Source organism: Gossypium arboreum, chromosome 7, assembly GCF_025698485.1.
Source record: "Gossypium arboreum isolate Shixiya-1 chromosome 7, ASM2569848v2, whole genome shotgun sequence".
Taxonomy (NCBI): Eukaryota; Viridiplantae; Streptophyta; class Magnoliopsida; order Malvales; family Malvaceae; genus Gossypium; species Gossypium arboreum.
This window is the reverse complement of record NC_069076.1, coordinates 23,807,812-23,817,991: the sequence shown is the minus strand read 5'-3', so window position 1 is coordinate 23,817,991 and position 10,180 is coordinate 23,807,812. Positions and strand designations below refer to the sequence as shown.

General features: G+C 35.3%; 1 protein-coding gene across 1 annotated transcript; it reads left to right on the top strand.

Moving 5' to 3' along the window:
• The first annotated feature begins 5,817 nt into the window (after window positions 1–5,817).
• Window positions 5,818–8,921, top strand: LOC108467683 (pentatricopeptide repeat-containing protein At3g22150, chloroplastic). Its single transcript, XM_017768416.2, has one exon. The coding sequence runs from the start codon at window positions 6,025–6,027 to the stop codon at window positions 8,485–8,487; it is 2,463 nt and encodes an 820-aa protein (XP_017623905.1). The 5' UTR covers window positions 5,818–6,024; the 3' UTR covers window positions 8,488–8,921.
• The last annotated feature ends 1,259 nt before the right edge of the window (window positions 8,922–10,180 follow it).

The window sequence follows — 10,180 nt, the reverse complement described above, 5'->3', positions numbered from 1 at the left end:
TGAAGTAATACATATGTTCTCATAAGCTAAGTTATGTATATGTGATATCTTGCATATTGGTTGTTATGGTAAGGTTTGAGATATTGACGTATGAATATGTTTTGTTTGTGGTTCGCAACTAATGGTTAAGTTGTTAAGTTACATGCTTGAGTAGTAAATATGTTAAGAATGGTTCTAAAATGTATATGGATGCCGTGTGATTGTGTTTGATTGGGAAGTAAATTGTTTGATTTAGCTCAAGAGCCTAGAGGATCAAAGTCGGATAAGGGAAAAGAGAAAGTAAACGAATAGCCGTGGATATCTAGTCGTCGACCACTTCGAGGTAAGTTTTAGTGATTAAACATTGAGTAAATTCAATCATAATAGGACATAATGAGTTGATTTAATAAGATATGATGTGGCCATGATATGTCTTAAACCCAAATGGTAAGTTCATAAGTGTTTGGACTTGGAAGTTTAAGAGCAAATAGTAATAATTTGCTTGGACAGCAGCAGTAATGTGATTTTAGAAAATCACTATAAATTGTTGGTGTGGAATTATAGGCTGAATAAAATATGTAATCAAAGCTTAGTTGGTCTAGTTTCTTATAAAAGAGACCGTGGAAGCAAAGAAATTTCCTATAAAGAGATACTTAAAGTTGTGCGGGACAGTGTCGGAATGACTCCGAAATCCCCTGTTCTGTATTTGGAAAATCATTATAATTTGTACAAAAATGGTTATAAGATAAGATTTATATGCTTAGACTCCTTAATGAGTCTAGTTTCAAATGGAATCAAATAGAACACATTATGAATTCTGTACAATGAAAAATTTGATTCGTAGCAAAGAGTGGTCAGATTAGTCAAACAGTGAAACAGGGGAAACTTTAAGAAAAATCTGGTATTGATTGGCCAAACCAAAAATTCTGAAAATTTCATGGATGGAATATATATGAGTCTATATTCTGAGAAAATTAACGGCAAGTGATTTGGAGTCTTGTAGCTCCGGGTATAAATAATTTAGTGACCATTGCTCAGGAAAACAGCTCGTAGCGAATATGTGATTTTGTTGTAAACATGGATAAAAACTTGTTTTAGTTGCTCATAAGCTATTGATTGATCCCATACTTGAATTCTAAATTGTGATATTGTAAAATGATACATGAGTGTTAGATGGATCTTTGATATCAAAATTTGTGAAATTGTAAGTTTATGAGTATTCGAATATGAAATGATAGTATGGCGTGAAATTGAATTATTCGTTAGAAAATGATTGATGTAGATTCGGCCAAGACCAAGTCTGTACATAATAATATATGTGATAAGGCCTAATGGCCGATGTGATGAATGTGAAAATGTATATATATGTGATAAGGCCTAATGGCCGACGTGATGAATGTGAAAGTGTATATATATGTGATAAGGCCTAATGGTCGACGTGATGAATGTGAAAGTGTATATATATGTGATAAGGCCTAATGGTCGACGTGATGAATGTGAAAGTGTATATATATGTGATAAGGCCTAATGGCCGACGTGATGAATGTGAAAGTGTATATATATATGTGGTAAAGCCGAATGGCTAATGTGAATGTTGTAACATGTGATTAAGTGTACATGAAACTTGGAAATATGTTCCGGGTGAGACCCGATGACTACGTGTGGAGATTATGTCCGGGTACGACCCGATGACTACGTGTGGAGATTATGTCCGGGTAAGACTTCGTAATAAGAATTGCTTATAAATATACGCAATGCGAAAGGTTAAACAGGTATGTACTCCAAGTTTATATATGATGCATACGAGAGCAACCTATGGGACTATTCCTATGATTATGTGACATCGGATTAGTGTGAGAGGTTATGTGAAATCATACGATATATCTATGTCACATGAGCTCACTTTTATGTGAGAGTTTATCTGCCTATTGTATATGATAAGATGTGCATATTCGGTAAAGGGATGGTATGCCCGAAGGAAGAGTGAAATAAAAATACAAACAACTATGTTATAATTCGATTGTTATCTGTTGACACTGCTTAAAACTTACTAAGCATTGTAATGCTTACTCCGTTTACTCTGCTTCCTCCGCCTTATAGGTCTCATTGCGGCTACAGTGCTCGGGATCGTCAAGAACTAGTCACACTATCACTATCCACTGTTTGGTACTGCTATGTTTTGGAATATCTTATGGCATGTATAGAATAGACTAGTAGTGAGAGGATATTTTGGTTAATGTATAGGACTACTCTTTCGTTTGTTGGTCATAGACCCTTTGATTTTGATAAATTTGGATAGCCATGCGAAAATGGCTTGTATACACTTTGGCATGGTATCATAATCATTTTGTATGTTGTCCATTAAAAGATGTGGAAATGTTTGGAATCGATTAGCCCTTGGAATGGTTAATCGTGATCATCTTTGTGCCATGTATGCTAAAAGGGCTAGTTGAATCAAGGAAATTATGAAGTAGGTAAAATCTACCTTAAGGACAGAGGTTGACAGCTGCAGTGATGTGGATGTGAAAAATCCCTAAAAATAGTAGGAATGAAATTAAATAGTGAATAAATTATGTAAATGAACCTTGATGAATCTACTTTCATATGGAAGAAACGAAACGGTCATATGAGTTGTATGTTAAGAGATATTTAGGTTTTCGTGAAACAGAGCCAGAACAGTTTCTGGATTCCCTGTTCTAACTTTGGAAATTCAGTGTAAATTAACCAGAGATAATTAGGAGTCATGCCATATATGTATAGATTCCTCTTTGAGTATAGTTTCTATAGAAAGAAACGGCATCAGTATTGAAGCCCTGTACAGGGAGATATCCAGGTCGTAATGCATGAAGGTCAGTGTAGTCTCACCCTGTAACAGGGGAGATTTTAACTAATAAACTGTACTAATTGGCCTGACCAAAAATTCTAGAAAACAATTTGTAGATGCATATATGAGTCTAGTTTCAGGGAAAAATTACGAAACTGGTTTTCGAGTTTTGGAACTCAAGATATGATTTTTAAAATGACAGTGATGCAGTTAGCCAACTGCTTGGAAAATTTTTAAAATGGACTGCGGAAGTGAATGGTTTAAGCCGTTAACCCCTCGTGTCCGACTCCGGCAGCGGACTCGGGTACGGGGTGTTACAGTGTAAGACCATGCCAAGGCATGGCAATTGGTAAGGTTTCTAAGGCAAGGAAATCATGTAAGACCATGTCAAGACATGGATTGATAAGTTACTATAAGGCAAAGGTCCCATGTAAGACCATGCCAAGGCATGGCATTGGTGAGTTCATAAGGCAAGGATACCATGTAAGACCATGTCAAGACATGGCAATGGTAAGTTTGACAAGGATACCACGTAAGACCATGACAAGTCATGGAAATGGTAAGGTACCCGTGTATCCTTAGTATTCCAAGTGGTTCAACGGGAAAATTTAAAGAGAATATCAAGGTAAGGTAAGGTAAGACGAGTTATACTAAAAAGGTAAGACAAGTTCATGCTAGAAGAGTAAAGGTAAGTACATAATTTTCATGTATACTTGATAAGGAAAAAGGTAAGTAAACTGTATTAATAAATTTGATTAAGTAAGTAAGTATTTAAGTAAGTGAGTAAGTGAAGAAGTTTAAAATATGTCTATGACAATTAATGAAGTTGCATTATGTAGTATCATGCCAAGTAGTAAGATAGTTCTTATGAATGTTGTTATTTATTTGCATGCAAACTTACTAAGCTTAATGCTTACCCCCTTTATTTTCCTTCTTTTTATAGTTTTGTCAAGCTAACTCGGGGATCGTAAAGTACGTCGAAGGTCCGGGCACACTATCATAAGGATTATTTTGGTATGGCTAGACGTTTCATTTTGAGTATGGCATGTATAGCATCGTAGCCATTTTGTGTGTATGATCTTATGATATGACGAATGATTGGCATGTAAATGCTTGATAATGATTAGCTGTTGGAATGGCTAATCAAAGACATGTTTGGTGTTATGTATGCCTAAATGCTAGTTATTCCATGGAAATTATGAAAAAGGTGAAATTAGCACAATCAGACAGTAACAGTTACGTGAATTTGAAAAATCACTAAAAATAGTAGAAATGGAATTAAATGATGAATAAGTTATGAAATCAAAGATTATTATGTATATTTTCAAATGGAAGAAACAAAATAGGTAAATGAGATATATTTTATGAGATATTTAAATTTTTGTGAAACAGGGCCAGAGCGATTTCTAGATCCCCTGTTCTGACTTTGGAAATTCAAAAAACATTATACAAAGATAATTGGAAGTCATTCTTTACATGTACAGATTCCTTGTTGAGTCTAGTTTTATGAGAAATAAACATCATAGTAATTGGAACTCTTTATAGGGAGATATTTGATTCGTAATACACAGAGGTTAGAGCAGTCGAACCCTGAAACAGGGGAGACTTTAACTAATAAACTGTACCAGTTGGCCCAACCAAAAATTCTAGAAAAATATTAGTTGATAGATATATGAGTCTAGTTTCAGGGAAAATTTACGGAATTGGATTTCAAGCTTTGTAACTTGAGATATGAATTTTAAAGTGACTGTTATGCAGATTGCCAGCTTCTCTAAAAAGTTTTAAAAATAAATTTTTTGAGCTGTTTAAGTAATGAATTAAGTCCGTTAACACCTCGTGTTTGACTCCGACGGCAGTCTCGGGTACGAGGCGTTACACAAATATCAATACCTCGATGTTGAAAGCATGTGCAGGAAAACAGTAGCTCCATTTGGTATCGATACCCTTCCACGAGTATTGATACTCGGGGTTAAAAATACTGATACCTTTATTTAAGTATCGATAATATGTTTTGGATTGAAATTGGATTAGAAAAACAGAATGCTAGAACGATATCTATTTTTTTATTAGTATTGGTATCTGTCTTACTAACTATCGATTCCTGCTGTTGAGTATCAGTACCTTCGTTGTTTACTTTCAAAATTTGCTATATGATCCCTAAGCACGTATTAAACTGTTTCTTGTGTCGGATAATGTTTGTCTAGTTGTGATCACCTCTGTAAAGGCTTAAACTAATAAAAATTGTTCTTACTTGAGGCTGTATATACATGTGGTGAAGTTACGATAATGTTGTAGCGTCTTGTAACTTGGGTTTGACGACAGGGGCAAGTGAGGGGTGTTACACTAAAATGTATTATTTAAAACATAAGTGATTAAAATGCAACCTGAAGTAAACAAAATTGGTTGTTGATGTACTTTACCCTATTTGTAAATAATTAATTCAAACACATTTTAGACCTGCCCATATTAACATATTTTTAATATTTATATTATAATATTATAGGTTTTTATATATTTAGTTTTTATATGTTATAACTTATATAATATAATATAATATAATCTAATATAATCTAATATAATATAATATAATATAAGTGTAGAGAACGGGTTGATTGGGCTTGGGCCTTAAATTCTGACTCCAAGTCATATTTTAAACGAGCTTAATTTTCTTACTTAAACCCATTTTTTGAGCCTAATATGTTTGTTCAAATTATTTCAAATTTTAAATTAACTTTCGATCTTGAGCAGTAACCCAACCCAACTCATGAACATGTCTACTTTTTACACATAAATATTAATAATAACATACATTTGATCCTTGCATCGCATTTAGTATGCAAAATAAGCAAATATTCTAAAAATTATTTTATTAAAAATTCTAATAAATTATTTATTAGGTAGATGATGTTTTATTGAATCAAATAAATTAATGAATCAAATAACAAATTAGTTTTGAATTTTGAATGAAAATAAAAATATATTACACCAAGAACGGTAAATACACATTTGAGTAATGTGAATAATTTGACAGAAAGAAAAAGAAAATTCTAAATTGGAAGCTAACAAATGGCAATAATATGTAGATCGAGGCGTTAAGCCAACCTTACCCACTGTTAACTACCAACCAACTAAACAGTGTGTATCAAACAAACCCCCTGCATAATATGATAGAGAGAGCACAGAAAAGCTAAAGAAACAACCTTATCACTTATAGCTCATTCATGGCCTCCTCTGCTCTCCCTCTCCCTATCTCGCCGCCTTCAACCACCCCCTCTACTGTCAGCACCGCCAACAACAACCCTTCCCTTTCCTCTACTACCATCATCTGCTCTCCACCCCCTAACCCAACTCTGAGAACTCCTTCCATCCGTTCTCGCCTTAGCCGGATATGCCAACAAGGCCAACCCCATGTCGCCCGCCAGCTTTTCGACACAATTCCCCAACCAAAAACAGTTCTTTGGAACACTATCATCATCGGTTACATTTGCAACAATATGCCCCATGAAGCCCTTTTATTCTATTCACACATGAAGAGTTGCTCCTCTCTCACCAAATGCGACTCTTATACTTACTCCTCTGTCCTCAAAGCTTGTGCTCTATCGCGTCATTTTCGCATAGGTAAAGCCGTTCATTGCCATTTCATTCGGGGTTTAACCTATCCTAGTAGGATCGTGTATAATGCTTTGTTGAATTTTTATGCTACTTGTTTGAGTTCTATGGATAATAAGGAAATAGGTGGTTATATTGAAGGCTTTGATTATGTGAAACATGACTTGGTATGTAAAGTGTTTAATATGATGCGTAAGAGAGATGTGGTCGCTTGGAATACTGTGATTTTGTGGTATGTAAAGACAGAGAGATATTTGGAAGCAGTTAAGCTGTTTAAGAATATGATGAAAACAGGGATAAAACAAAGTGCAGTTAGTTTCGTTAACATTTTTCCAGCTATATCTGGTTTAGAGGACTATAACAATGCTGAAGTTCTTTACGGGATGCTTCTCAAGTCGGGTGATGAATGTGTTGATAACTTTTTTGTTGTTAGTTCGGCAATTTCCATGTTTGCAGAGCTTGGTTGCCTTGATTTTGCTAGGAAGATTTTTTACAATTGCTCGCCGAGAAATATAGAGATTTGGAACACTATGATTGGAGGGTACCTTCAAAATAATGTTCCGGTTGAAGGAATTAAGCTTTTTATTCAAGCTATGGAATCAGGAACTGTTTTTGATGACGTCACTTTTCTCTCAGCATTAATTGCTGTTTCACAGTTGCAGCAGTTGCATTTGGCAAAACAGCTACATGCCTATGTAATTAAGAATGAACGCAAATTGCCACTTATGGTAGCCAATGCTATACTCGTTATGTATTCCAGGTGCGGTTCAATTCACACATCATTTGAAATTTTTGATAAGATGCCTGTAAGAGATGTCATTTCTTGGAATACCATGGTATCTGCTTTTGTACAGAATGGGTTGGATGATGAAGGGTTATTACTTGTATATGAGATGCAGAAGCAAGGTTTCTTGGTTGATTCTGTGACTGTAACTGCTATACTTTCAGCAGCATCAAATCTTAGAAACCAAGAAATTGGAAAACAGACCCATGCTTATCTTCTTAGGCATGGCATTAAGTTTGAGGGGATGGACAGTTATATTATAGATATGTATGCTAAATCTGGCTTGATTAGGAATTCACAGATACTTTTTGAAAAAAGCAATTCAAGCAATAGAGATCAAGCCACGTGGAATGCTATGATTGCTGGTCTTGCACAGAATGGGCTTATTGAAGAAGCTATTGTCGTATTTAGAAAAATGCTTCAGCAAAATGTAGTGCCCAATGCTGTGACGTTGGCATCAGTTCTCCCAGCATGTAGTCTAATGGGGAATATAGATTTTGGTAAGCAACTCCATGGATTTTCTGTTCGTAATTTGTTGGACTCCAATGTCTTTGTGGGAACAGCTTTAGTTGACATGTATTCCAAATCTGGTGCCCTCAAACTTGCTGAAAACATGTTTTCTAAGATCCCTGAGAAAAATTCTGTTACACACACCACAATGATGTTGGCTTATGGTCAACATGGGTTGGGCAAGAAAGCTCTCACTTTGTTTCGCTCAATGCAGGTTTCCGGCATTCAGCCTGATGCCATTACCTTTGTTGCAGTCTTATCAGCTTGTGGCTATGCTGGGTTGGTTGACGAGGGCCTTCAGATATTTTATTCAATGGAGAGAGAGTTTAACATCCAGCCCTCAACGGAGCATTATTGTTGTGTTGCTGACATGCTAGGGAAGGTTGGGAGGGTTTATGAAGCCTATGAGTTTGTTGAGCAATTAGGTGAAATGGGTAACTCCTTGGAGATTTGGGGATCACTTCTTGCATCTTGTAGGCTTCACCAAAAATCTGACTTGGGTGAAGTTGTGGCCAAGAGGTTGCTTCAAATGGATACAGAAAACAGTACCACAGGATATCATGTTTTGCTCTCAAATATATATGCAGGGGAAGGAAACTGGGAAAGTGTTGATAGAGTGAGAAAAGCAATGAAGGAAAAGGATATGCGGAAGGCTGTTGGTTGTAGTTGGATCGAGGTGGCTGGTTGTGTGAACTATTTTACTTCAAAGGATCAAGAACACCCCCAATCTGATAAGTTATATGAATTGTTAGGACTTCGCAAAGAGATGAAAAGATGTTGATTACAATAAATCATTTTAGAATTCATGTTTACTTGGGATTTCTGAATTTGATTACAAAAGAGGAACATAACTCGTGGACGGTGATTACACCTAGAGACTACAAATGGGACATGAACATGATGTTACTTGGAGCTTTATTGACATGTGGCTAGGATTCTGGAGCAAGTTACTCACTAGGAGCCTGTTTGAGCAGGTTGGCATTCATTGCTAGCAGAATACCTTGACATGGTGTTTGGTATGTAACTTGAGCATTGGAGAGTGAGTTGGTTTAGATTTTAAGCTGGTTAAATCATGAAAGGGGCCTCATGTTCATTGTTCTAGTCTGTAACAGACAAAGTGTAACGCCCCCACTCTCGAAACCGTCACCGGAGTCGAGCTTGAGGAGTTACCGAACATAATTTATCAAAATAAGAACTTCAAATCTTTTGTTTCTACATTCACAGCTTTCTAGCTACTCGTGTCACAGTTACAAGAAAAATCATATCTCGAGTTACGAAACTCGAAATCAAGATCCGTAAATTTTCCATAAATCTAGACTCATATATCTATTTAATAATTTTTTTTCTAGAATTTTTGGTTGGGCCAATTAGTACAGTTTATTAGTTAAAGTCTCCCTGCTTGTGGTTCATTGCTCGACATCTGTATTTGAATCAAATATCTCTCTATCTGAATTTCAATGACTACGAGGTTTGTTTCTATTAAAACTAGACTCAATAATGAATCTGTACATATAAAGAATGACTTCTAATTATTTTTTTTACAATTTATTATGAATTTTTAAAGTAAGAGCAGAGGATCCAGAAATCACTCTGGCCCTGTTTCACAAGGTTTCAAATATATTATAAAGTATAATTTATATGCCTTTTTTTTTTATCCATATGAAAATAGACTCATTAAGCTTAAATTTCATAACTTGCTCATCATTTAATTCCATTTATACTATTTTTAGTGATTTTTCAAATTCATGTCATTCCCTGCAATAATATTCATTTTAAGGCAAAATTCATCTTTTCATGAGTTGTTATGAACTAGATAACCTATTAAACTTCCATGATATCAAACATGATCTAAATTTAACCATCACCATGACTTATCAATATCAAACATTTTCTCAACCAATCATGGCCATATCATAAAATTATTTACACAAAATAAATATATTGCTATACATGCCATACTTAAGTTTTATAAGCCATTTACCCGGATGAAAGTCCTTTGGATAGTGTGATCGAACCTTCGACCCGTCCCGATTCTCGAAATGGCTTGTTCAAAACTACAAGAAATAAAGAGGAGGAGTAAGCATAAATGCTTAGTAAGTTCATATGTAAATAACAAGTAACATAACAATACAAATATACCAAACAACTTTAGCATGGTATCACCAAAACATATATCATATTTCTAAATATCATTCATCATCTTACTACCTTATCGTTGTTGTATCTATTATCAACCCGAGGGTTAAGAACATACCTGTCCAAAGTGTCCATTTCACAACACTTACCAAAAAGTGTTCTTTCATTTCACTAGAAATTTCACCCGTTGAACACATCGGAATACAACTCGGATACACGGATAATTTGCACATAAGTGCCTCATATGTAATTAAGAAATCATGTAACCCGCCCCTAAGTGAACTCAGACTCAACTCAACGAGCTCGGGCGTTCGCATCCATAAGTGAACTCGGACTCA

Bases quoted from the DNA above. Each gene is read 5' to 3' on its own strand.
- LOC108467683 (XM_017768416.2), top strand. From the start codon at position 6,025: ATGGCCTCCTCTGCTCTCCCTCTCCCTATCTCGCCGCCTTCAACCACC.